The 27610-nt window shown below is 40.5% G+C and overlaps 1 protein-coding gene and 1 long non-coding RNA gene across 3 annotated transcripts in view; one reads left to right on the top strand and one right to left on the bottom strand.

The window, feature by feature from the left end:
* Positions 1-280: 280 nt before the first annotated feature.
* Positions 281-1636, bottom strand: LOC139593832 (uncharacterized). Its single transcript, XR_011680405.1, has 2 exons — positions 1359-1636; positions 281-430 (listed from the first exon to the last, which is right to left on the bottom strand). It is a non-coding gene; the product is annotated as an uncharacterized lncRNA (long non-coding RNA).
* A 221-nt stretch (positions 1637-1857) lies between these two features.
* PTPN4 (protein tyrosine phosphatase non-receptor type 4) overlaps positions 1858-27610 on the top strand; it is a 110393-nt gene continuing 84640 nt past the window's right edge. The window contains exon 1 of one of the 2 annotated variants that reach the window (XR_011680406.1): positions 1858-2573. Coding sequence is in view for 1 of the 2 variants with exons in the window: in XM_071435233.1 (XP_071291334.1) it covers positions 2561-2573 (13 nt within the window). In the remaining variant the exon portion in view is untranslated. The remainder of the gene's footprint in view (positions 2574-27610) is intronic. The other variant, XM_071435233.1, reaches the window with a different exon arrangement.

Raw genomic sequence — 27610 nt, forward strand, 5'->3', positions numbered from 1 at the left:
CATTTGCCAAAATGATGTTGTGTAGCTCCACTGTCACCACATGGAGTGCTTTGGGTTGCTCCTCCATCACACACTCTGTTGAAAGCAATGTATTAATTATTGCTCTTCTCAGATGGAACATAACTGTATGTCTGACACAAACCATGCACAAGAAAGTGATATGAAAATGTGAGAGGCAGAATTGGAATCTCAAATGCAAATTGACTGAAATGCACATGTGCAATTTGTGCCTAAATTTGACATGAACTGAAAAAAATTTATCAGGAAATCAAGACAACTCTGCAGCCAAGGATGCCTTTAATGCACAGAGGAACATATGCCCTGCTCGAGAGGCTGGCAGCAGCTCACAAATGCAGGATACAGTTGCTGGATGTCTCTGCTTGCACCACAATCAGTCTGTCAGTGTAACTACAGGGATGTTCAGGAAGAGCTGCAGGAACAGGAATGCAACAAAGAATGGCATTACTGATGCTGTGTGTATTATTTTGGGGCTTTATGAAATCATCAGTCTAGGAAGTGTTCAATCCAGGGGAATCATTCACATTTTCAAGCTTTTAGACTTTTGTTAATAAAATGTAAATCTCAGCAATTTATAACTGTTTTCTATTCATTATCATTAAGAAGTCTATTATTTAAAAGTGCTCCAGAGATGGTGATCTGAAATTTCTGCTTGACTGCTTTCCCCAAATTCGGTCTTCTCACCCCTGATTCAACTTGTTCCTGAAAGAAGTCGTGTGGAGTATCCTGCATATCCTAATACTCTAGGGAAATGGGAAAGGTTACAAGTCCTTGGATTATTTAGCCCATTAACATGGAGGGGGTATGACTGCTTTATTGAGAGTAATTGAGGGAAAACACTGCTAAGAGGGAAGGGCTATTTAAGCAAAAGAACAAAACTGGCACAAGAACAATTTAGGCTGGAAATGTATGTAAGGTTTGCAAACATCAAACGAATAAGATTTTAGAAAGCTTCCTAATTAGAAGAGAACATGCAAACTCCTTCAGTATTACTCCACATCTTGCTATGGTTAGAAATTTAATTGTGAAATCCAAGAACTCATTCCCAAACATTGGACTCAGTAATCTTAAGGGTCTTTCCCAGCCTAAATGATTCTATATATTTTACGTGTCTGTTACTCGGTAAAGAGCTTGTTGTGAGAGGTTGTATTTTAATAAGTGGACATTAAAGACATTTTTAACCAAACCCTTTCATACACAATATAAGTACATCAAAGGACCGGGTTGTGTTAAACCACGTCTTTGAATGCAAACCTTCCCATGGGCCACATATGAAAATGTTTATGTGGCCAGGATGCACAATACACCTCATGCTCTGGAAAGCTCCGGCAAGGACCTACAGGCAGTAATGACCCTCTGGGACATTTGCAGGGTGAGGCTGGGTGGCCATGTCACCAAGACGGAGGGTTACGACATTAACACACCCCCACTGCTCCACTGTGGCTCATTTTTCCCTCGGAACGGAGCGGGTCAGAAGAGCGGCCTGCGGCTCCCACGGGCACAAGGATCCCTCAGAAGGCCGCGTTCCCCGGGCGAGCTGAGGGCGGCGGGAACCAAGCCGAGGCACGGAGTGCCGCTGAGGGCCGCCTGCCCCAGCGCACCGCTACAGGTGTGAGTGACGGCTTAGCGGACCAATCAGTTATCACGGCCGCATTCAGCCATGGTAAAGACAGCCAATCAGACCGCCATCTGCACTCCCTGTCCTGCCCCCTCCCTTTTACGGACACATGACGGACCAATAGAAAGGAGAGCACAGCGCCCGCCCCCCATCGGCTCTCGCGAGCTTTCAGAGGCCACCTCCCGCCCGCCGCCGGGTGACTGCGCAGCCGCCATGTTCGTTGCTATGCTGCCCGCGTGAGGCGGGCAGGAGGGCGGCGATGAGGGGAGGAGGCTGCAGGTCCTCCCCCCTCCTCTCCCACGGGCGCTCGCTCGCTCGCCGGCAGGGAAGGCGCCTCCGCAGCGCCCCGGCGCTCCACCTCCCCCCGGTCCCCTTTGCCTCCCGGCCGGGGCTGCGTGCGGGGCAGCCGCCGGTCCGTGCTAGGCAGTGCCGCACTCCGTGTGGGACAGCCCCGGCCCCTGCGGCCCCTCCGGCCGGTCGCTGAGAGGAGAGGGGGGAAGGAGAGGCCGGAGGGTGGGGGTGTCCTCCGCCTTCCCCCCGGGGCTTCTCCGTCCTCTTCTCCCCCAGCTCTTTTCCCTCTCCTCCCCCCCGCTCCCTCGGCCCAGTCGCTGCAGTACGATGCGGCGCTCGCCGCTGCGGCGGGGCGCGGGGCGGCTGCTGTCGCTGCTCCCGAGGCTGCGGCTCCGGCGGGCGCTGCGGGAAGACTGAGGGGGGGGCGGCGAGCGGCGCCTCCGCTCCCGGTCTCGATCCCGATCCCGCGGGGGGGTGCGGGCGCTGCGCGTGCCCGAGCGTCTGCGGCGCGCGTGCCCGTGCGCGCGCCCGCGGAGGCGGGTTGGGGGTCGCGCGGGGCGGCAGCGGCGCGAGCGCGCAGCCCCCGCGCCTCTTCCCTCCGCGCTCCCCGCTCCATCTGGAACCAGGACGTGGATGTTACATGAAGGTAAAGGCGGCCGCCGGCGCGCTCGGGGCTCCGGGCTGGCGGGGCGAGGGGTGCTGCGAGCCGCGTCTGTGGGTGCTGTAACCCCCCGGTCCCCCTCCCGCAACTTCGCGCTCAGGTCGCCGCGGGCGGAGAGCGACTCTGCCCTGAGCCCTTTTGGGAGGTGGCGGGGGGGTTTGTGTGTGCGCTATCCCTCCCCTTCCCTCTCCGAAAAAGCAGGAGAGCCGGCTCCCCTCTGGCCAAGGGGGTGTGGGGCTGTGTGGGGGTGGGGGGCGTAAATAGCCTCGAGGGGAACGAGCTGCGGGGGCAGGTCGGGGTCTAAAATGCAGTGAACTCTGCCGAACGCCCGAAACGGATTTTTATTTTAGCGTGTTTAATAAAAAACTTTGCGATCCTGTGCTTTCTAGGCACATGTGCGCGTTGCCCTGGTTATGGGTAGGGAAAATAGGTTTGAGTGCTGTCGCTGCATTCCTCTGGTACATTTTTAGTGTCTCCCTCGAGCAGAAGGCTTGTATAATCGCTGTGTCTATATGCGACAGAGGCTTTTCGTGTACCTGGCGATGGGTTAACTCGTGCATGCTGTTGCAGCACCGGCTGGAAGAGCCATAGCGTCTTTTTCCTTTAAAAATCTCCAAGAGCTAGTAGCTAAAACTAGATAGCTGCCAGTGTACGTGAGATGTTCCCGTCTCTGGTCTGTTCGAAGGATATACATCGTTCGGATGTAAAATACACGTGAACGAACTTTATGCTGTTATTTACACCCATCCAGGACTTCAGTGTGGCCAAGCTGTTACAATTTTTTAAACTGTGAGATAGAAAATATTTGTGTGACTTGGTGTATTACAGAAGTGCTAATGGATCTCAGCTGAAGAATAATTGTCAGACTGCAGTGTGCACATGCATTTGCTCACCCACGGGGCATTTCTCTTGCCCTGAGCTAAACTCAGAGTTCAGTGCTGAGGGGGTTTTGTGAGTGCACGTTTGCCTGCTTGTTTTGGCAAATTAATGCTCTGTAATGTTGGGAGGCACCGACGTGTTCACACGCATGCAGACATTGTGTGCTCGTCACATTGTAAATGTGCGTTGCAGGAATACAGGAAGGAGTTCCATTAGAATTGGTAAAACCATTTTTTGTTAGATATGTACATTGTAGGAAAGTTTTCCAGTTCATTGCTTGAACATAATATATTCAGTATTGTAATCTTATGGGTGCCATTTTCTTGACAATGGATTTCTTGCTTCACTGACCTAAAAAGTTGTTTTTACAAATTGGCACGACTCTGGCTTGCACCATGTTGATAAAATATGATTCTGGGTGATAAGCTTACAAATATGTACATGTGTGTCAATATGTTTCCCAGGCAAGTTTATACTTTATGAACTCAGAAGTGTACTGTTGGTCCGATTTTTTTTTGCTATAATTTTGTTGTCATTACAGTTTCTTTGTATTTTTAGATGTGTGTGTTTTTAATTTTAGTTTTTCAGAGTCAGATTAAACATTGAAATACAAATGCATATTCTTCACAAGCAGAAATGTATTAAATAATTTTACCTTTCAGTATGTTTTCCTTATGTTTGCAGTTAAATTTGTTTGGAATCAGATTTACCTGTTTAGAGTTTACTTCGATGGTTACTTCGTGTTCAACAAAATTGTCCATGGAATGTGTTGTTTGTTGTCATGCTTTACAATTCTCATGTCCTGTTAATGCCTAATTTAGGTTGTACGTAGCAGTATTGATTGAACACCCTTGCTAAAAATACTTTCAGGGTTGGGTACACTTACACCATAGTAGTAGGAAAGTTCAGCCAATATCGTTTTTCTGTGACTAGAATTAATTAATTATTAGCAGCCATACTTTTAAAATGTGAATAAAAACCAAAATCCTATAATCTTAGAAGTAATGCTAATGGCTCTGTGGAGTGGATGAGCTCTCTGTTAATGAGCAGGGTTCACGTAGTACTATTTACATGTTACTGCCATTGCCATATTTGAAATATATGGTAAGTTAATACTCAGGGTACATCATTTTGGCTCGGATCCTGCAGCGGCCCCTCTTTGGGCAGATGGATCCACCTGCACAGAAGTTGCTGCAGGAACTTGAGCTCCAGCATTGGTTCAGTAGACATCAGGCCTGTGTTTGTCCTGGGCATTTGCTGTGTGTGAATGTTTGGTTGTGTTTGTGTGATGTCACAGGGGCTTCTGGGCATGCAGACCTCCAGGGCTGGCAGCCTCATACAATAGTGTGTGACTTGATTACTGGGGATAAAGGGACTTCTAAAAGATTGCTTTCATATTGTAACAGCACTGCTGAAAGATCCTGAGCAGCATCTGGGGGCTCCATTTCACTGGGCCATTATTTATGGTTGCTACTTCATAAGGATTTTGTTGAGTGTACATGGGAGTTCTGTGCATTGGTTTGTGTGCACATATAGAAGGTGGGATGCACACTGAGAGCTGAGGGGAGGTTACACTGGAGGGGAAGGTAGCCAGGATGGGTCAGCCATCAGCTCACCTGTGTGTGGGAAAAAGAGCAGCTTGCTTGGAGCAGTTTAGGCTTTGGATGTAGTCAGTGGGTTGGGTAAATGTCTTCTTAAAATTACAGTGGATTAATAGTCTGTTCTAACTTTTCAACTGGTCAAATCTTTAATTAAAACAAGCAGCAGACATGTGCATGGCTTTTTTTTGGTGTTGGAATCAATGTTAGACTATTTTCCCTAAACTGATAAATAGTGCATTCCTGTGGTTTGTCTCCTTGGGTCTTCTTACTACCAATAGTTTGATCCTCTGATTCATCATGATTGTGCCTTGCTCCTCCCCTCCCCCAGTTTGGGTTTAAATTTGGTGCAAGATCATATGAATCCCATGCCTTCACATCCTGTTTCTGTGTCACCTCACTTCCATTCTCACCAATTAAAAAATGGCCAAACAAGAGAATCTTTCAGCAGATGGTTGACTGTGCTTTTTTTTTTTTTTTTTAAATACAACACTTTCACTCTGGTGCTGTCACTTTTCATTAAATGCCCAGACAAAATTCTCATGGGTATTAATGTCCTCCAACCTAAATAACTGTAAAAATGGTTCGTATATGTATATAATATGGAATTGTTCATGGGGGAAAGAAGGAACTGAAGGTGGAAGAGCAACGGGAGGGGAGAATGGCCTGAGCAGGAGACAAAACCCAAGGAGCTCAGCAGTGTGCTGGTAATACAACAGCAGGTCTTTACTGTCTGGACCAGCTGTTCATATATGCTTGTTTGGGAACAGAGGCTGTTTTTCCTTCAGGACTTGTAATCCACTGAAGTAGCACAAAAACAATTTTTTCTAGGCTTTTGAAAACCTTTAATTTCTAAAATTTTGGAGTACTTTTAAGTCTATATATATACACACACACATATATAATTATTACAGTGTTGTATATGCAGGTACATATTCAAATTCTCCATCTTTATTTAGATGGAGAAAACTAGAATTAGAAAACTATTGCTGTTTTCTATTTACAAAATAAATTACTTCAAGTTTATAGCAGTTAAAGGGTTCACAGAAGTTTTATTGATGTGCTGACATACCGGAATTCAGGGTCCAGATGTGTAGGTTAAAAGAATCTGGTTAACAGCACACTGAAGTCTGTGCTGGTTGTATGCAGTGTCCCAGTACATGCCACAGAATGTTACAGCTGGTGGTCACAGAGATTCCCAGTAGATCAGACAAACATAACTTGATGAATTTCTCTTTGAAATGTGAGAATTGAACCAGCTTCTCCTTTCTCAGCTTATGCACCTTCAAACAAAGACTTGGTAGGGTGATGCAATTAGGCCTCTCTTGGCACCCTACTTTGTCTAACACTGCAATTACTCTTGGACAAGTTTACTGTGACTATTGGATGATAAATGCAATTCCATTTGTGTGGTTTATGAGACGCTGCCATCTCTACAGTTACATGAGGAAGCGGGAAATGGCTAATATCCATTTAAAAATAAACAGTCTTTTGATTATGAGTATTTATGATCTGTAATGAAGAATGCTCTGGGAAATATTTTTCCTGATTGGAGTGTGAAGTGAGCTCTTCATTGCCACTTGACAGTTTTCAGTCTGACCCTAAGATTGATGAGGGAGAAATAGACAATCCAGTTCTTATGGCACGTGCGTTCTTACATTGCCTTTCTGAGTATTTCTTATCTTTTTCAGGGTAACTAGATTAGAGAATAATAACTGAATTATTTTGCATGACCAAAAGCCCAGATCTTCAAATGACAATCAAATGTAGTGCTGCTACAGATTAACATTTTCATACTTGGAATTTTTACTTTTTTAAAATTAGAATGGTGTAGATAAGCTTTAAGGAGGATGTATTCAGTTCTCTTATTAGCCTGGATTTTGGACTTTAAATTAAAAATTGCTCAATATCTGCTAGTCAGAACCTTGTTCTACTGGCGCTTTTTTTTGGGGAAACATCAGTTAAAGTCTGAAGGTATTGAGTTCTATATGATTTTGCTATTTTGTTTAATAGTTTTAGTAAGCCAAATTGAAAAAAAATTAAATATAAGCTCTTTTCTGGTGTTTGCTAGAAGTAACAATTTTAATTGGTTTGGTTTTGTGCTGTTAGCTGTGCTTGGATTAAGCAAATGATCCTCATTTTGTCTTCAGAAGGATATTAACTTTTAAGACAGCTGAGTGTATTTTAGCTTTGCCGGAGTCCTTTGGCCAGTTTTTTGCCTTTGTGTACCGACGTGTCTCTGACCTACAAATCACCCACCCACCCAACCAAACCTCCAAGGAGTGTTTTGTGTCTGCTGCAAATGACAGAAATGAGAAACAAATTATATCAGTAGTGCTCTGAAGCTTGTGTCAATTATTGAGTGCAATGAAAGTTACGTAAGAGGTGTTTTCTTAAATGCGAAAACGACTCTTAGTTAGGTTGTTTGCTTTTTTTATGTCAGGTTTAAAACCAGAAATTGAAACTGTATCTGCAGCAGATCGCTGTCCACGCAGCTGCTGGTAAAAGAGCCTGCTGTGGCTCCTTTGTCTCAGAGATGTGCTGGCATACTTTGTCTTGGAGGAGGTTAACAAGCGAGATTTCTGTTTTTTTCTGGCCACAGTGGAAGGTGGTATGTGCAAAAGTGTCCAGCAAATGGATTTGATAACACTGCAAAGCTGTGTTTTTCAAAGGAGAAATTCAAGTGTGACACACCAGAGCTTGTGCTCTCTTGTATGTGCCAACAGAGATACAGTGCTGAAGTAACTTCATACTTAGTTCAGGCTTGACTAGAACTGGAAATGTTGTTCATTCCTGTCCTTCAGGTAGAGAAATTACCACATGATCAGTAAGAGCACCTGGAAAATATACCAGTCAGTGGAAGAACAGTTATTGCTACTGATGCTCTCTGAAATTCCAACTTAGCACAGTTTTTTATCCAGGCCAATAGAGAATTTCTTGATGGTGCTTTCCCTTATATTTTCCTAGGCCATGAAGTTGCAAAACATGTTAATTGTAATTAAAGTTCTTATAACTGATTTGAACAACAACAACAAAAAAAATCCAAAATGTAATGTATTTCTTTTGGTACTGAAAAAAAATGCTTGTCAGATTTTACAGCTTTGATTCAATGCTTTTGATTCAATGCTTTTAAAAATGACCATTTATGAGGAAGATCACATAATAAAACTGGGTTTATTTTGTTTCTATTAGCCTTGTCAGTGAATTCAGAGATGTTTTTGGGGAAAAAACCTGCAGTCTTCCCATGAAAAATTGGCTTTGGAGAGAGTTAAAATTAACATATGTCACTTTGCATTTGTCTGTCTTGATACGTGCAACAAGCTTGTAGTGTCATCTGAAAAAGTGAGACATATTTTTGTCTTTTGATGTGTAAATAGGGTTAAAGATGACCAGTGCTGATGTCCAGTGATGTGTTGCATTCTAAGTTGTTTTTTCCCATACGAATTGTGTGTGTGCACTGCATATGCCAGTTTTGCATTGTCTCTAAACTGCATAGAGCCTCAGTACTGCACTTAAAATGTTTTTCTGAGTTTGAGTGCCCCTATTTAGAAAAGCTTTACTTTTGGAGAAGGGATGTGTATCAATTTGTTTGACTTAAAGATAAAATTTTATGGAACTTGGCATTTGAGTTTTAAATCTGTGGCCTGTAAGCTCCAAACTAGGAGCTGCTATCAAGACTTCCCTTGGAAGAGGCTCTTGCCTTTTTTTTGGGAGGCAGGCTGCAGTTAGGATTGATGCCACAGTCTGTTTTTAGTACTTGAGTGCAAATGAGGCTATGGATGGGAATCCTAATCTACAAGTAATTCCCCACTTCCTATGTTTTAGGCTTGTGTGTTGATTCTGTAAGGAGAGAGTGCATCCTGTTAGCTCATCCAAGTGCACCTGCTTTCCATGGAGCAGATCTCTTTAATGTTTGCAAGGGTGTAGTATTTATGAAAAGAAGGTTTTGAAAGACTCAAGTGTGTCTGCCTCCAAAACTGAAGGGGTGTATCATCTTTGTCTAAGTTGGGATAGAAAAGAGGGGAAAGAGAAGGACAGCTGCCCTGCAACAATTTTAAAGTGTGTTGGGTTTTGGTAAATGTAATGAAGAAGGAGAGGTAAATACTTTTTTTTTTTTTTTTATTGTCTGCAAATCTCATGACCTGTTGTGAAGTTTGTGCTGAAATAACTGTGGCACGCACCACCACAGAAGGGAGAAACTGAAATGCAGAAGTTGTGTTACAATGGAACAAACACACCAGATGGTTACATTATGGGGTCTTACCTCCAAGTGATTTGAATTTTTTTTTGGGCTTATTTGTTTCCTATGGGCTTAAGTGAGACTACTGATTTAGATTCTCCAGTACTAAGAGGTGATGCAGTTGCTGCTAGTGGTTCTGTCACCTCTTCTCAAGTTTGCTATACATGCAGCTGGGTGAGGAGGGACAGAACATTAATGGTGGCAAAAGCTTCTTACCTTTCTTAACCCTTCCCTAATTAATATTTTGCTTCTCCTTTCATTGTATGATATATTAAAATATACCATGTAGTCAGATTTGTAAACTACTCAGGCTCTAAATGGTCTTAGATATTCAAATTTGGACTAAGGAAATAATTTTGGAGTTGGTTGTTGGGAAAAGGTTATTTTTGCTTTGCTTTTCTGGGTGGTGTAATGTGGTTACAATTTTTTGGCACCTTCACCTTAAATGGTTTGCTATTACTTAAGAGACTTGCAGTATTGGTGATACTGTCTCTTCCCTTTTCTCATAGTATAGATTTGAGTATTTTGTTCAACAGTTCCTGGATCTGTCTGGGGAAGTGACCATGTGAGTGTGTGCCTGGGGAGGGATGCACTGTGCCGGATGTTCCCTGGGTTCTTTTGGTAAAGCTGTTTTGGACTTTCCACAATCCCCATGCTTGCAGAAACTCTGGATTATATTCAAGCTTTTCAATAGTTAAGTAAATTGTATAGGATTGAATAACAGACATCATAAAGATATTAATTAAAATATCGCTGCTTTCAAAGACATGCCACTTGAAGGATTGAGAGCTGTCCAGTAAGAAAATGAGGTGTGAGTAACCACTAAGGATGTGTACATACAGTTACACTTAGAACAGAATTCCTCAGTAGAGGGCTAGAAAATAGATTGAAAATGAACATCTGACAAAAAGTCCTGCAAGAGGAAATTCCTGCAGGAGAACTTCATTCTTGAGATTAATTAAATGCAAGATTAGAAATTCTCTAGATAGCTGTAAGCTATTTAATAAAACTGAAGTGAGCAATTAAAAGACTCAGTTGTAGTTAGTAGCAGAAGCATTGACTCCTTTTAATGACCGTGGTGCTGTCCCCTCCCCAGTTACATATGTTCTCCCTCCTTTTACAGGAAAGCTATATGGGAGCTCAATAATGCTGGGTGCTTTCTGCAGGATTTTCATAAAAAGCATCCGTCTCTGAATAAGGGTGATGTAGATTATAACTTCTTTGGCATTGGAAACGCATACACAGTCCTGAGAAAACAGAAATAAAAGTGCTTTGTAGAAATTATACTAATGAAATGTATGTGAGAGAGTAGCTTGAAAGAGAAACCTGATTAACATCTGAAACTTCAGCTCATGTTCAGCCACCTTTGAATAGAACTTATGTTGCCAGTAAAGCTACTTTGTCAAATCTCTGTTTTCTATTTCTAAGTTACATTGATGTAAGCATTTTCCAATCCACCTCTTTACAATATTTTTCCCTTTGTTTGCCAGACAAACAGATTCATTCTAACTGTTGTGGGAAATGATTGTAGCTGCTCTGGTATCTGCAAAAGCCTTTTTCCACTGAAGTCTTTCATATTCATTTGAATATATTTTGTGTTGTGGTGTGCCATGATAACTGTGTGTGCTCCAGCAGTTGTGTACAATAAGCTGGGATGTGTTACATGATCAGAGATCCATCCCTCGTTGGAGAGTAGTGCATGATAGCAAATTATGTCATCATGTTAGGGACAAAGATGTGTAACTGCAGATTCAAAGAAGTTGCTATAGTTCAGCAGAAGAGTGTGCCATGAATAATTAGGAAAAATAGAAAAAAAATTAATATATGTATTGAGTAATGCTGTAATGATAATATTTTTAAATTGCTTCAAAATAAGATACTACTTAAGTTGTTGAAGAGCACTCTGTGGTAAGATTATTTTAGAAGTGCTCATTACTTTCAATGAGAAAACAAATGTGGTTTCTATTAAAATAAAAATAGGCTGATACAGAAGTTCTGAAGATAAACTTATTAATCTTACTATTTTTCTGCTGTAAACAGAAAGCTACATTCTAAAAATCTGCTTTCCAGACTTAAATGTCTCTTATTAGTACTCAGAAAAACCCACAGTGAAACCTTTTCTTTTGGCATTGTATAAATATCCTAATTTTCTTAGCATAATTAACATAATATACACTTTGGATATATCTGTATGCATAGTAAGTAAAATATCATCACATTGGGTGTATAGTGGATAAAAAGATGGAGAGATTGCATTTTAAAATTCTGTAAAATAAAACTATGTTTTACAATAGATTATATTTCAAGAGTATTGCAAGTCATTTAGAAATAATGTCTGAGAAGCAAATACCAGTGTTTGTGCTTCCTCTTCAGGAGTGATGGGGAAATGTATTTTGAATATTGTTTTTGTATTAGACTTATTTTCTGTCAAGCCATGTCATACATGCTTGCCGTTCAAAAAACATTGAAATGTTCTGTTGACTTTTTGAAACTTTTTGGCAATGTGACACTCTCCATTTATTTTGTCCCTTGTTTAACAGTTTTTGTGTGTGTTTTCAAAAGCACTTCCATTCACCATTCAAGGAATTCAATAGAATTCTAATAGGAACTGCACATAAATAACTACAGAAATCAATGCTTCAATTCAGCCAAGAGTTTTTTTGTGACTTCAAAAGCCACAAGAGCATTTATTATTAGAAACATACAATTGACTTTTCTTGTATTATGATTTTGCATAGTGATTTGGTTTTTACCACTACAACAAGATGTTTGACAGTTTCATTTGAAAATGATGTATTTACATTCGGCATTCCAAAACAGTGTAATTTTTATCTTTTCTCTCAAGCTCTATTCATGTTATTTTGCATGTTGAGCTCTGTGCTAAGGTTGTTAGTGAAATATTCCCTGGTGGATTTTTCCTCAGAGATCAACCAAATGTTAGGCACAATCTCCTGTTCTTATATTGTGATGAAAATGTAAAAATAGTCTTCAAAGAGTGGAGTTTGGTTAATTTTCATTTGTTCAACTCATGCAGTGTAAAGCATATCCTCTCCTCCAAAACACTCAATTTTCTGATGCTAGCAATCATAGAAGTGACCAACCTGTGATCATGCAGGGTTATGCTGGAACTACTTCCAGCCTCTAGTGTTCATATTACACCTCAGGCCATGTCATCTGGAACAGTTCCTTTGATCCTGAAGTTTTTAGGTGGGTTCTAGGAAGTGAGATTATCTTCAGGGACGTGGTTTGAGCACACCAGAAGCTTTAGAAAAATTGATGCTTGTCTTTTGAAGTAGTCCCAAGATGATGTGATGTGAAATACAGCACTCTGTGTTCAGTAATGCTTTACTTTTATAAATGAGCCCTTTGAGTGGTGTTGCTTTTGGGCAGCTCGTGCAGTTCCCCTCAGGTAATGGTGCAGTGTTACCACCTGGGGTGGGGAGCACATCTACAAAGGAAGAGTTTTGTTCTGGTTGTCAGCAGGGTACTCAGATTAATGGATTTTTCTGTGTTCTAGTTTTACTTTTCACTGTTGCTGATAATTCAGAGAACCAAGTCAAGGTACCAGCAGGACCTTTTAGATGATAGCTGCCTTTCCCCACCCTCCCAATCTCCTAATTCCTCCTCACCAGACAGTTCTGTGTGAGGAGAAGGAGGTGTTAAGAGCTTCTTTTTGGAATTTCATCTTGAGAACCAACTAATGCTGAGACTTGCTGCCACCAGTCCAGTCACCTTGAGATGCAGACCCCCAGTCCCCTCCTCACCTACCTTGCTGCATGAGCAGGTGCATGTTTTGGCACTTGAGAAGCATTTCAGCTCGGTAGAGATGTAGGGAAGCATGGCCTGTCTCTAGTCCTTCCCTGTCCTGACACTTGGAGTGGAAACATTCTTCAGCTGAAATTTACACTGCACCCTGAGAAGTGTTTTGCTGGTGATGAGGGGAAAGAGGGGCAAGGTAGAGTATGGTGAGGAGCAAGATTGGTACCACAGACAATATCATAGCTACAGAGCCACTGGTGTTCATTGTTCTCATTTGGAATTATATGCATTTGGGATTTAAATCCTGTCATGGTGTTACCTTAAAAAAAAAAAAAAGTGAAATGAAATTAGATCTTCTGTTGGTTCCTGAAAATTCTTCCCCATTTCCTTTTCCACTTCTAATTCAGATTGCATTTGAGTCAGCTGCTTTCATCTTGACACTTATGTCATTCAGGGATCCACAAAGTTAGTATGTTAATGTCTGCATTTCAACTGACTGATAGGTACACCAAAACCTATCTTAATTTTGTCACTGCAACATGAAGCTTCTTTTAATTTCCCAGGCTGTTCTGCATTTATCAAAACAAGATAATGGAACGTTGCTGGCACAATTTGCAATCCTAATGTTTAAAGTTTATTAAACATGACTTTTTTTTCTTAAAACACATTCTTGCCCCTTCCTCTCTTCTTCTAGGTCCTTTGAATGTCACAAATTTATAAGCTGGAAGAAATAATCATGGGCATCTAAAAATAGTTTAGTTAGGGAAACTTTGTTCTGCTAAAGGGCAAAAAATAATTTTAAATCTCTCTAAAAGTGAGCATCACTCTGTATTTTTAGGTTTATCTGTGTTCTGTTTCTTTATGAAAAACAGTTCATGGCAGTAAGCAAGACAAACCCAGTACCTCATATTTTCTTTGACACGGGTCAAATATTTGTGGGGATTATCAATCTTCTTTGGCAGTGCTGTTCTTAGACAGCCAACCTCAAATATATCAGAAAACATTTTGATACATTTTGCATCAAATATTTATAATTTGTTTTGAATGCAAGAGGAAGAAACAGAAGTGGAAAAACCAGAGAATGCCAGAAGTGGTAGGAGATGAGGACGACTTGGAAAGCAGCAATCTATCCAACTCATGCAAGTAGGTGCCAGAAAACCTGAAACAGAGATATAATAAAATATAGTATTGGTATGGAGCAAGAAAGAAGTTATTATTTGATACAGCATAGTGTGTTTCATAGCTCCCCACTGTCAGGCAATCCCTTTTATTGAACTTGGTTTCGAAGTATATACAAGTATATGTCTTGTTTGTGGAACAGGTAGTTAAAAATTTATCTCAGGGACAAAAATACAGTCCTAAATTTGAACTAAATCCTTCCCTGACCACTTTACTGTGTTTTGTACTTGTCATCCCTTTTCCAGAAGTGCTTTCTTCTGCTAGGGCAGGGTTTGTGAGTGTGTTGCACTCCTCCTTACCATAAGAAAAGAACTGAGTCTAATATCTAATTGATGTAACATTGAATGTCTTAGTAAGCATTCTATCAGCTATATATGGATAAAAATTGTTTCAAAGTGCTTGAAAGCTGTAATACATTCAATTTCTGCAGTATTGTATGAAGTAACCAGACTGTTCTTATTTGACCTGCATCTGGTTTAGGAAGCTTAAAACCAAGTCCATTTGAGGTTTTGCAATGCTGAGAATCATGAGAGAGGACCTTCATCTGTCCCGTGGGCTGTGCGCCTGACTCCGTATCCTCAAATGAGGAATTCCCTCTCTACAACAGCATGACATAGTTGGTTTATGTTTGTATCTTATGACCTACTAAAAATATTCTCTTGCCTTCCCACTTACCTTCTAAGATCCTTTTCAGCAGAATTGGTGTATAACCACCTTGTATGCAATTCCGGTATTTTTGTAGTGAATCGTGCCTGCTTGAAAGAGTAAAGAAATTCTCCAAACTTATGGAGGAAATGTATGTTTTCAGAAAATAGTTTTCTTTTATTATTCTGGATTGAAAGCTGAACATCTGAAGCCACTTGCCTTGATATCTTGGAGGAGGCCTTTTTGTTTTTATTTCTTGAGGAAAAAGATTTTGTGGAGTCTTTTTACGTATCTTGAACATCTCATGTGTAAAAATAGAGGGATGCAGAAAATATCAATATGTATGGAACATAATATTCGAACAAGTAAGAAATTAATTCATGTCAGCTGATAGTTAAAAACTTCTATTCCTTGACATGGACTCCTAAGCACTTAAAACTTTTGTTATGGAAAGTAAATTTAAAATACTATTTTAGTATCAGTCTCCGTTTTAGAAAGAAAACATTGCTCTCTGCAAATCATCTTTCAATTTTTAACCCGTAGCTAACTAAGCTGTCTAATAGACAAGTACACCTAAAAATATATAGGGATATGTCTTCTCCTTTCCCTTTGCCCAATTAAACATTGGCTACTTTGTATAAATATTTTTGTTCTGTAGCAATTACTGTTCCATGCCAGGTAGTCACTTTCCAGAAGATGTTAGCTTAGCCATGCATAGTTAAGCCCATGTCCCCTCAGCCATTCTCACTGCTGTATTGCCTCTATTGACTATAGCAGTTATACATCCCTTGAGCACTGCAGATCCTGTGAAACAAGGTTATCTGTGGCTATGCGGATTCCAATGTCTGTTTAAAAAATAGAATTATTCTAAATGTTATGCATACTTTGGCTTTTCAAGGGAATGTATACATTTACTGGCAACTAATGAGTTGTATTTGTACATGAGAAGCTTAAGAGCATGTGTACAGGAGGGGCTGCTCCCCTCACCTGTGGGAGCCTGCAGCGTTCCTGGAGGGAGATTGTGTCATCCAACTGCTTTTGCCTTTGTAAGTCCAGTGCCACCATCTCAGCACGTCATGATCTTGTGTCACCAGGGTGTGACAAGGGTGTGTGCTTATTGCTGATGTGGATTGATAGGTTTTTGATTGGCATGGTGCAGCAGAAACAATCACGTAGGGGCTCAAGATCCAGGATCCTACATTTAAATATCTGTTTGAAAGAGCCATACCGTATCTGTTTGAAATAATGACAGATGTTTGGAAAGGAAGGAGCAGATCCTGCTTTCTCTCTTCCTTCAGCTGCTGGTGGTTTTCTGCTTTACCCACAACAGGTCTTTGGAGTCTGTGTCTGTACAGTTACATGGCATTTTCAGGTGGGAGAAGATGTATCAAGCAGCTACATAATCAACTTGGCCTTGCCTACTCACCCTCTGTTGCCTGATCTGAAAGCTGTGAGCCAGTTACGTTGAATGCACTGGCATGAAACTCTTCATAGCCCAACCTCTGTGTTTCCATACATCAGAATGGCATTCTTTGTTTTTCATTGGCAAAAGTGGCAATCATTATGTCCAATATGAGTTTATCTATTTGGACTTGGACATGTGCAGGATAAGAAGAATTGTGAACTAAAAGTCTAGACTCCATCAATATTCTGGCAAATGGTAAAACTGAATGCACAGTAAGAAACTTCAGTGAAAGTTCTGCTGCAGAGACTAGTTGTGGGAAAATGTATTAGCACCAATTAAAACAGTCTTCCTTTTTGGAAAGGTCTCCAAAGTCATTGATGAAGATAAAATCCAGTCTTTCCTGTGGTTGTGTGCCAAAGATGATATGCTAAAGGGATCATAGAATTGATGCCAAGTTCTGTGGGTTTTAAGAATTGCTTGTTAACTAGAGGAGATTTTTTTTTCTTTGAGTTGCATAAATTAACCTTTTTTCTAACAATTCATCTTTTGTTTATGTGTTACTGTTCCTTGTTCATTTGTACTGTCATCGTCATTCGCCCCCCACCTCTCATGCACTAGTCACTTTTCATACCACAGGGGGAAAAATTTTGCATCAAAAGGGCTGGCACAGCACGTGCTGCAGATAAGAATGGGAGTGCACTCTTGGATCAGATAAAAGATCCGGAACTCAGTAATCCTGACAGTGATGAATAACGTGGAGACGTATCAGACTCGTGTCCTGTATACAGAGAATCTTCCTTGATGTAACCACATACAACTGATTATAAATCCATTCCTAGGTTTGGGTGGTTTTAACTTGTAGTACTCATAGCTATAACTTTTATTCTGTAGAATATTTAACTATTTTTAAATGTTCATTGTAAACCCAAACACAAAAGCATTTCTGGTATCTTTCAGTCAAAGAAATACTGGGCTGAAAAAAGAAGGCACTAATGTGTTATCTTTTAAATGGAGTGCATTGTATAAGCTTAGTGTTCATTTTCTGAGCAAAAGAAAGAACGAGCATAAATTTGAAATTGTGAGGATCATGTTGTTGATACATATGGATGTAACTATTATAAAAGACCTTATTCTAATGCCAGTACCTGATAAGAACAGCAAGAGATGTATGACCAGTGTGGGCTGCTGCCACTGACTCACTGTGTAATGACAGGCAAATTACTTGGTTTTCTGCATCTTGTTCTATTCCTCTATAAATGAGAAATAGTTTCCCAGTAAAACTCTGAGATCATTGGATAAAAGAAGATATTTTTTGTACGCCTACTGAGTATATAAATTTGAAGATAGAAAGTGCAGCAAATACCAGGTTCTGTGCAAGTCTTTTACCAGTACAGACACAGTAGGGTGAGCCTTGCTGCTCATTATGGATTGTATTAAGCCACGTTGCACTTTTGAAGACCTCTTAATGCACAAAGAAAAGTAGGGGTTTTGGTCAGATTCAGCACTTCAGGGCATATTCTGCTCAGTTTCTTTTTGTAGTTAAGTACAGCTTCAATAAAACTGCACTGGTGTCTGCATTGGTAACTACCATTCCATTTTCTTTGATATGCCAGACGTTGCACCGCCTTCAGATGAAACAGTACAGGGAGCCCTTTAGAGTAGCTCACTGTCAATCTCCATCACCTCTGTCATGTTATGTCTTTGGCTGCATTTCATCACTGAATTTTCATAATGTTTTGGGGAACTTGACCTTTTCAGAATTGTCTGTATTAACACTATAGTCTTAATCTTTCCCCTGGCACCTCCTGAAACAAAATACAAATTAGTGATTCAGACACCACAAAACAAATCACATGCCACTTGTTTCTTCCCAATGATTCTTCATTGTCATTGTTTGCTGTATTGTATGCAAGCCCTTGTGTGTTCTGTGGTGAAAGGGCCTAAATAAGGCAGGAAATTTTAAGGGAGGTCTGTAGCAGATAAGTAGGAAAATGATGCAACAGTTTCAGGTGTATATATATATAAAAGATGATTTGGATAAACAAAAAAAGGCATTATTTCAGCACTGGCATATGGAAATCAACAGGTTTGATGTGTGCTTTGTTTTTTTAATAAAGTTGTACTTTTATTGTGATAGTCTATAGGTACCTATGGAACAAGTGGGAAATACATGAAATTTCTGGTCTCCAGTGCTGTTTTTGCACCTTCATCTCCTTCCATTCTGTTTGTCATCATTCTCAATTCCTTTTTAATTTGCTCACTTTCTTAGATGTTTTTGATCACATTAAATGCTTGCTTTAGCTTCATAATTTTAAAAAAAATCCTGTAGATGATTCTAGTTATCACCCCATTTTATCTGGTTGTGTTCTGCCCCAGATTCAGGAAATGCAGAGTTGAAAGCTTCAGTTTTGAATTTATCTTCACATTTTCCTCACCTTTTCAACATTTTCCACCCTTTTGTTCTTTTCTTGAAAAGGCATTTAACAAAATGGACGAGTGAATTATATAAATTTGGCTGGATGCTCATACCACTACTCTTTTCCTTGTTTTGACCATGAAGGAAGCCTTCCTCTCTTCATGGCCACCTGCTGCCCTCCTTGTGCTGCTGTAGTGCTTTTGCCGCTGCACAGTGAGTCATATTGGGGAATTGGTCTGACTGAAGAATAATTTTGCCAGAATTGTGTTGCTTCTTATTTCCCCACTCTGGTTTACCATATGGCTGTACAAATGGCTATGTCAGCAGTAGGGAGAGGATGATGCAAGGCTGGAAGCAAGAGGCCAGACTCAGGAGTGGGTCAGGGATGCTGTGTTAGCTAACACTGCCAGGTTATGTCAAAATAAAAAGAGTTTGTCAGAGTAAAGTCTAGTTGTCTGTGATACTGTCACATCCTACTTCTAGAAATCATGATCTCTGCTGCTTTTTTTCCTTAACCTCTCTACCTCTCCCCCTTACTGTTTGACATATTTTACAAAGCTCCTTGTTTATATCTTTCTTAGAATAAGTGATCAATAACAACATCAATAGAAAGCCTCCATTTCTCAGTGTGCTCAGGAGGTGGAGCCTGTTGCTCTCAGGTTAGGTTGAAAACCTGTTTGAATAACTTGTGTAGACATTGTGAGTTAAACCTGTACTGTCATTGGTACATACCCATAAAATAATTACAGTGAGGTTTAGACTCATAAGCTGTTTGATTTAGATATGTATAAGTTAAAAAAAAATTATTTAAATCAGTAGTTGTCCAAATCAGTACGGTATGGTACCTGCTTATTGTGAAATTTGAAAAACTTTAGCCATTGTGGTAGAATCATTGGTAATAAAAAAATGTAAGGTTGCAAACCTAACCTGCTTTCATAGTGTCTTTCCAACAGTGACTGGATATCTTGATAACAAAATATTTCATGTCCCTGAAATTAATCACAAGATGCGCTTGGCAAACCAATGCACTAAATAATCCCTTCCATTTCCTAAGTCTGCAGAGATGCACTTCATTACTTTACAGTCAAGTTATTAACAAGCAGCATGAAAGTGTTTGGTGTTTTTTTCTTCTTTCTGTGTTTGTTGGGGGATGTTAGTTTTACTCTACAGATATTAAACTGATACTGAAATGGTAAAATGTACATCTGAATTTAAGTTACCTGCAAATATGATCATTTTCCTGAACGTAGGTTAAAGTGCACCAAAAATATGAATTCCCCTCTAAATGCAATTCTGCATTCTCCCATGTAAATAGACTTGTTCCAAGCCTGTGAGTAATGGTGTGGCTACAAGTGTTGAAGTCTCAAAACGTCTCAGCTAATGTAAGAGCAGAGTAACTTTTTGTTGTACGTTGCAGTGTGATGCCATTTCCTGTTTCACCTATCCCAACCCCCCAGGTGTGCCAACCTCTCCTTTCCCCTCCCCCTGTCCCTGGGCTTAAAAGGAGACGGGACCATGCGATCTGCATTCTGTTGGGAGCTGTCACAAGATTCAGAGGTCTGTCATCCTGGAATAAAACTCTGGATTAAAACTCTATGGCAGAATCCTCTCCTTTTTCTCTTCACCGTCGCCTGAACCTTTTCCACCAGAGGTAAACTGAGTTCCTACTATGCCTGGATTTGTTGCGAGTGCCCAGCTGCAGCACCCAGCCGGCCAAGGGTATCTCTGAGGTGAAACACCACAGCTGCCGCCTTTGGCCCAGCAGCAAGGGTCAGACAGGCCCAGGCACGTCCCACCCGGTAATATTGGGATTAATATTCCATAGTTGTTCTTAAAAATTCATGTATATTATGTTCCCTCTATTCCTGTACTTATTTAGAAAAAAATAACAGAAAAATGGCATTGTTTAACAGTGTGATGTACAACCTTTCAGAAAGGAGTGATATTAGTTAACCTCTGGTCAGTCATATGAGCTATAGTTCATTGTCTTGTCCATGCCTTCTTTCTGGCTATCATAATCCCAATTATTGACTTTGTAAATTTCCATTTGTTTCTATACAAACGAGTCAATGTTTGGTTCTTTCAAAGATTGAGCTAAGAAGTAAAACAAGAACGTGAGCTTAATGCACCAAAACAGACATGAGCTCACTCAGGCTACACATGATCATTCAGTATTGGGTTTTTTTAGTAAATAGGTCATTTTCCAGAGTTTAATACCAGGAATGGATGCACTGCCCTGATGAAAGTGAACCACCAAATTCCAGTGTCTTGAAGTATAATCCCAAATTGGAAATAGAAAGCAAACTGTCTGTGGCACATAAGGTGTAAATAAATATGACGTTTTGTGGGTTCCTCTCTAGATCTTCTCCCAAAATATCCTATGGCCTTGTTATGTGCACACTTGGGGATCTGATGCTCAGATCATCAGGCTGGCAGCACTCCTCTGGGAGCTCTTTCCATCACCTCCCTCCTGTTCTCAGTAGTTGTGTAATGTCTTTTTAGCTTGTATCAGTTCTGTATTGCTCGTGCCTGCTGATAACATAGATCCTACTGCCTGCTCTTTTCCATAAGCCCTTGAACCCTGTTCTTTTTTCCCAGCTGAAAGGAAGGCATGATCTTCATTCAGGAGTTGCTCTCAGATTTCTCAGGTAATACTTTCCTGGATCTGCTGCCACTGGAGACAATGGTTGTGTTCTCTTTACCTTAATGTTGCTGACAAATTTTCAGCTTTGTCTCCTGTTGCCTTGCCTAGATTTCATATAGTTTCCATAGATGTTGTGTTTTTATCTGTAAATGTTCTGAAAACAGCATTTAAGTAATAGCTCTCTGATCATCTCTAACTCTGATATAGTTACTCTGGAAAGCAATTTTTTATTCGCTTAAACTCTCAACCATATTCAATAGAAAATGGAAAGAAACTTCTTAGTGAAGCCAACAAAACAGGAAAACAAGCTAACTACAACAGTGAATTTTACATAAATGTTCAAACACCTACAATTTTAACACTTTTCTCATCCCTTGTGGTTGAGACTAAAAATTCATCAGTCCATGGAACTGCAAGATGAGATGTAAGAACCAGATTTGTAGTGGTATTAAAACTTGCTATGTAATGGTGGCATGGCTGCTCCTACTCCAGCTACCAGCATCTTCCCATATCATTTTTCAGAGGACTATTACAGTCATCTTACCGAGTGGCTTAATAGAATATATAGTGACAAAAATATTAGTGGCTGGTCATAGATTTTTGAAGTTATTTTGCTGTAGTGACCACCATGTGACAGAGATGTCCAGGTAGTGTAGCCTCTATATCTGTTAAAAAACAAAGCCTACCACGAGGTATGCATAAGCTGTAGGTTTTGGTGTATGTGTTCTTGAGTTACTTATTTTGGATTTCTTGAGAGCTAGATGAGATTTTTCTGCACTTTCATGAGCTCTGTCAGCACTTGTTCAGTCTAGTTGGCACCTTTTCATTTCTCTCTGTTTTTTTCAGCAGATTTTCTTACAGAAAGGCGGATGATCTAAGACTGTGAAGAAATTCTAATTTGTGTTTCTCTTTATATACTTCCAGAGGACAGATGGACACGTCTGTTATTTAATAATGCTTATGTTACATCCTTCATGAGGAATCAGAATAGCTTGTAGCAGTCTGCCTGCCTGTCAGTAGCAGACAGAAGCTTTTTGCCGATTTTGTGTTAAATAACAGGGATTTCTGCTCTCTGGGCTCTCGGTTCAGAATTTGAGAACAGAAAATTCTCAGATGGGCATTGTAGATTGTTCATACTCTTAGCTGCTGAGAAGCTCCCTCAGATATTTTTGGGTGACCTGGTAAATAGGCATGCTGTGCTGGTTCTTGGAGGGTGGGAGCTACTTTTCATAAGGATAATGTGGTGGTGATATTAAGCTCTTTACCATTGCCTCTCTCCATGATGTACATAACATCATGCTCATCATTCTTAAGAAGTTGCCAGAGCACCCTTACACCAGTTTCTGCATCTGGAAAGGACAAGCCTTGATACATTTCTCCCCTCTGAACAGTCAGAACTTAAGAGCCCTTCAGATACTCTTCAGCTTGAGACACCCAGCCATCGAGTAATGCTGAAGGAGTCATGGTGCATGACACTGACCACCCACTGTTCCATGGGCAGTGCATATTCCTGGCAGCCTCAGTTCAGTAATTGTGTGATCCATCTGGAGCTGCATCACTTCTTCCTTGGTTTCACAGACTCCAGCTTTGGACACACTAAGACTGACTTCTGAGGAGAGGACCTGTTACAGCAGTGGACAGAGCTAAAACTTGGCAAACCTTTACTGGACAGTAAAGGGGCTCATTCATCTGTTTGTTTTTACTCTCTTTGCAACTTCCTGCAGCTACCAAAACATTTCCAGTCATGGGTCACCAGGATCTGCTTCCTGTGATCTAGGGAACAAATTGTGTCGTGTCACGTCTTTCCACAGAAGGTATTAACAATTTCATGGTATGTTATCATTGGTGCTAGTGTGCTGACAGTTCTGAGACTCTTGAATTCTCCTGTCATCCCATTTCAACAACTGCATGGTTGTACCTAGGTGACTACTCCATATGTATTTATCTATGGCAACAGACACTTGCTTAAGTGTGTACTTGTTCTGTAGTCAGTATTGCTAATGCTGCTGGTGTGGTAGCTGGAGTTCAGAAGGATCAATTCAATCTGGACTTTGTCAGACAGAGTGCTCTGCATAATCATAATGCAAATGTGGTGGCTTCAGATCTTATTTTTTATTCTGTTAAAAAATGTAGTTTCTATGTCTGTTCCCAGGTTTAACCTGTAATGGGAAAAAGAATGCTTTCCTTTTTGTGGGTTGAAGTTTTTTGCCTTCTCATAATACAGCAAGCTTGTTCATCTCTGTCACTGATCCACAGATTGTTTCAGAGAAGACATAACTGGGAAAACTGAACTAAGAAGCCAGTGGTTTTGGTTTGGTGCTCTGCACTTGGTGAGCCTTGCTATTCTGGGCTGTCCTGTACATCTTTGTTAAGAGGAAGCTTGTTGCTAACTGAGTTTACCAATGCAGTTTTGAAAGTACTGAATTTTCTAAGGTCCCAATTTAAAGTACTTTTTGCAGTGAAAGATCTGAGTTCCCAGAATAACTGAGTCTGATCTCTGATACTCTGAGTCTGTCTTGCTGTTTAGAGAGAAAGTGACTGTGTCTCACTGGTGAGTGTGATGGCTATGGCTAGTGTCTTTATTTTTGGAAAATACCTCTTCTGAGCATTTCTGGGAGCATGGGGAAGAACTTTGTGTCCATAGTACCACTGTTCAGAGAGACCTTCACTGCAGACCAACATTCCTGCTGCCTCCACCTGTGGCTCCTGCAGCTGCTTCTAGGGGACCTGGGCTGTGCTGCAGAGCTGCCAGCAGGGAAAAGGGCATGTGAATAGACTTGGAAAATAGCAGAAACCAGTTGCTTGGTTGTCTTTGTTAATGTGCACGTTCCGTATCCTGCCATATGTCGCTCTTCTGTAGCCTTTTAATTCTGGGATGCTATAGATGTAACGAGTTTGGGGAAGCTGAGTTTAATTACAAAAGAGTGCCTAAAGAAGCAGGTGTGAGAAAGCCATTTTGGCCTGACTGCAGGGGCACATGAATGAACAGAGTTCTTAAACACAGTGCCCAAGAGGAGCAGTGCAGATGTGCTGACTCAGCTTGTTGCCTTTTAATGCCATCTTCATTTGTATGTTGGTAAAATGTTCCTTCTCAGTGCACTTGGTACAATATTTTCACTGTAAAGAAAGGTGAGTGTTATTTTTTATCATCTGTCTCTTCACACTTAGAATCTTGGAATTGTTTAGGTTGGAAAGATCACTAAAGTCAAACAGTTAGATAGCTAAGTCCAGCTTGATAGATAAAAAGCTTTCTTTTTAGGTATCAGAAAACTTAGCAACTTACTCATGTCACTGTCAATGTGTTTGTGCATGTTGAGAATAAATGTGTACTTAATCAGTTTTCCTTTTGGGTCTTCTGTTTTGCAAGTCTTTTTTTTTTGAAGGAGGTTGTCCCTAAGCATTACAAGCTTGACTTAATTTTGTTGGTGAAAATGATATAAAATTAAAACAGATTTAAGTAAAAATGTATGTATGTTGGAGACTGCTAGGGTGAAATAACTTGACTGCATGTTCTTAATGGATTTATGTAATGGTTTGGAAATCTTTCTGTACTGCATGTTAAAATATGTGAAATTTAACAGCCTTTTAATGATTTTTGGTAATGCTGCGTAGATGATTAGGTTGCCATTTATCCCTTCCATTCATAACCACATGGAAAGCATCTCAGGAGAATGCATCAGACATCTGTGCTGTTACTGTGACTGTGGATGTACGTGGCAGGTCGGTATTAACCTTGGGAGTGGACTTGGGCATGGCTCTTGTCTCTTGGCTACAGTTTCTCTTATTGCCTTCGGGCAGAACCTGTTTGATTTTCTGTGCGTTTTGGGGACATTCTTGTGACTTCTGTTGCTGTTCCATCTTCTGTACCCACCCCAAAGGAGGAGGGCATCGAGTAAGCCAGAGGAAAGTTGAAATGTGATTAGAGAAATGGACAAAATGTAGGAAAGGATTTGAGTGGTGAAGGAAACTGAACAGTTAGAAAGGGGGACTGTTAGAGCCTTAAGAAGGAAAGAACATACATGGAAGAGATCTGGAGTATTTGAGGAAGTGAATGGTAGGAAACTGATGGTTTAAGTGATGAATTTATTACCTCTGTAGTTTCAGCATAGCTACCTCATCAACCTGTGAATCTGACCCATGTTTGTACTTGCCTATCCAGGGAAAACAACAGGGGCAAGAGCCAGGCTATTTTAAGATTAGTTAATATATTGTTTAAATTGCTTAATAATGCCTAATGACTTTTAAAGGACACCATTGAAATGTCCAAAAATCTAAACAGTTTATGTTTTATGTTCAGCTTAACAGTGTGCTATCTCCACTGTCCATTGTTATCTGTTATTTCTGTCAGGAATCACAACATACTTGCTAAGACAGAAAATCTTGCTTTTCATGTCAAATATTTATAGAAGAATGATTCTCCCAAGGGACACCATGTGTCATTATGAAACAAGAAAGTATATTGGAAAAAATTGTATTTTTTTATATTATCACCTTAGTAGGCTGGTTTTTGACCATAATGGTGTTCATAAAAATAACTGAAATATTCATTTTTGTAACTTGTTTTCATTTCTGTGCAAGTTTGTGTTGATACTTTTGAGCTTTTTATTGTGACTTAACAAACTCTGGATGTAAGCAAGAATTGTAGTGGGAAATATTAGAACTGCACTGTCCTTTATATAAAACAAAAATGTCTTGAGAAAGCTCTTTTAGAGCTTTTGGAAAACTAAGCCAGAATTTTGTCAGAACTTGCTCCGTTCATTATTTTTGATGTTTGCTTATTGAATTGTTCTTGCAGGTAAGATTTCTCATTTTTTCAAGGTAGCACTAGCGGTGAATAATCACACCTGATCGAGTGGTGACATTTCTTCTAAGGACTGCTGGTAATTTGGGGCTGGCCCAGGCTGACCCCGGGTTGAATTGAAGATGTTCCTTCCTTTGACCATCAACAACCTCTGCACTTTTGTTATTCAGAGGGCTGCACTGGACAGATAGTCATTTGTGCTCTGTACTTTGAGAGGTGGAGGCTTTTTTTTCCTTTTTCTCCCACAGTAGCTTCTGTTCCCTTTTAGAAAAGAGAAATGAACCTGTCCCAGAATGTTGACTGCTTGGCAGTTAAGCAGAAAAAAAAGTGTTTAATGGTGGATTTAAAGGAAAGGTATTTAAGGAAGTGGTGATTGTACTTGCTGGCAGCTTCCCTTCCACTGCTTTTATAGACAACAGCTAAAAATCTTTATTCTCACCTTTACCAAAAGGATAAGAAGCTGGGAAACTTGGGTGCATTCTGCAAATCTTTTTCTCTGTAAGGACACTTAGGTTTATAATTTCTGTAAAGAGTTTTGAGGTTTTTTGGCTCTACAGGCTTGGAGGAATTTCAGAGTTCATTTGTCAGAGATTTGCATCTTCACAAAGCAGTTCACACTGCAAGTATGGGTCAGAGATCCTTGAGAACTGTAATGCTGGGCAGAAACTTGTCTACTGATGTAAGTCCATTGCTGTGTTTGGCTTTACCATAATTACACCTGAGGATGTAGTTATGTCCTAGATTTAAGGACTGCAGCACAGTTTCTGTGCTTAGTTCTGACCAAGGAGTTATTGCCTTTCATAGTGATTTAACACCAGCATGTCTACGTAAAGCTCGTATGAATTACCAAATGTTGAAGGTCTACTATCATAAAAGTACATTGACTTGTGTAACTGAGATGCTTCTCAAGTAGCTTTGGAGTCAGGATGTTGCCCCGTGTATAAAAATAACAAATATGATACCAGGGTGAGTTTTACACTGTGACAGTTTCTTATGCTGTCATTGCCAACAGTAGATCGGCTGCTTGAAGTGTGTGTTCCTTGCATACTTTTGGAAATTGTGGGATGTTTGTTTTTCCTTGCAGATTTACATTGCCTTTTTACTTGGACTATGAAATTCCTTTCTGGTATTTATAGTGTGCCCACTTCGCTGCAGACAGGCTCACTAAGCCTTGCTTTGGGTCTCTGCTGTCAGGTTTTTATAGGCTACCACATGCTTCCAGTCGTTGTTACGAATTTGAAACAGAGAGACATGGAACGTTCTTACGTACTTTTTCAGTAGAATGAAAGGAGAACTGAGAGCACTGAGGGAATCGGTTCAATTCTGTCATTCAGACCTGCTGCCTTGCATAGCCCCTGGCTCAGCAGGGGCGGGGCTGGGAGTTGAGCACTTGCCTGGGGCAGCAGAGAACTCACCGCAGGGAAAATGGGACAGCCCTGCAAAGTTCTGGTTTCTG

Source organism: Agelaius tricolor, unplaced genomic scaffold, assembly GCF_023055355.1.
Source record: "Agelaius tricolor isolate 1412-34295 unplaced genomic scaffold, bAgeTri1.0.p SCAF_10, whole genome shotgun sequence".
NCBI classification, from domain to species: Eukaryota; Metazoa; Chordata; class Aves; order Passeriformes; family Icteridae; genus Agelaius; species Agelaius tricolor.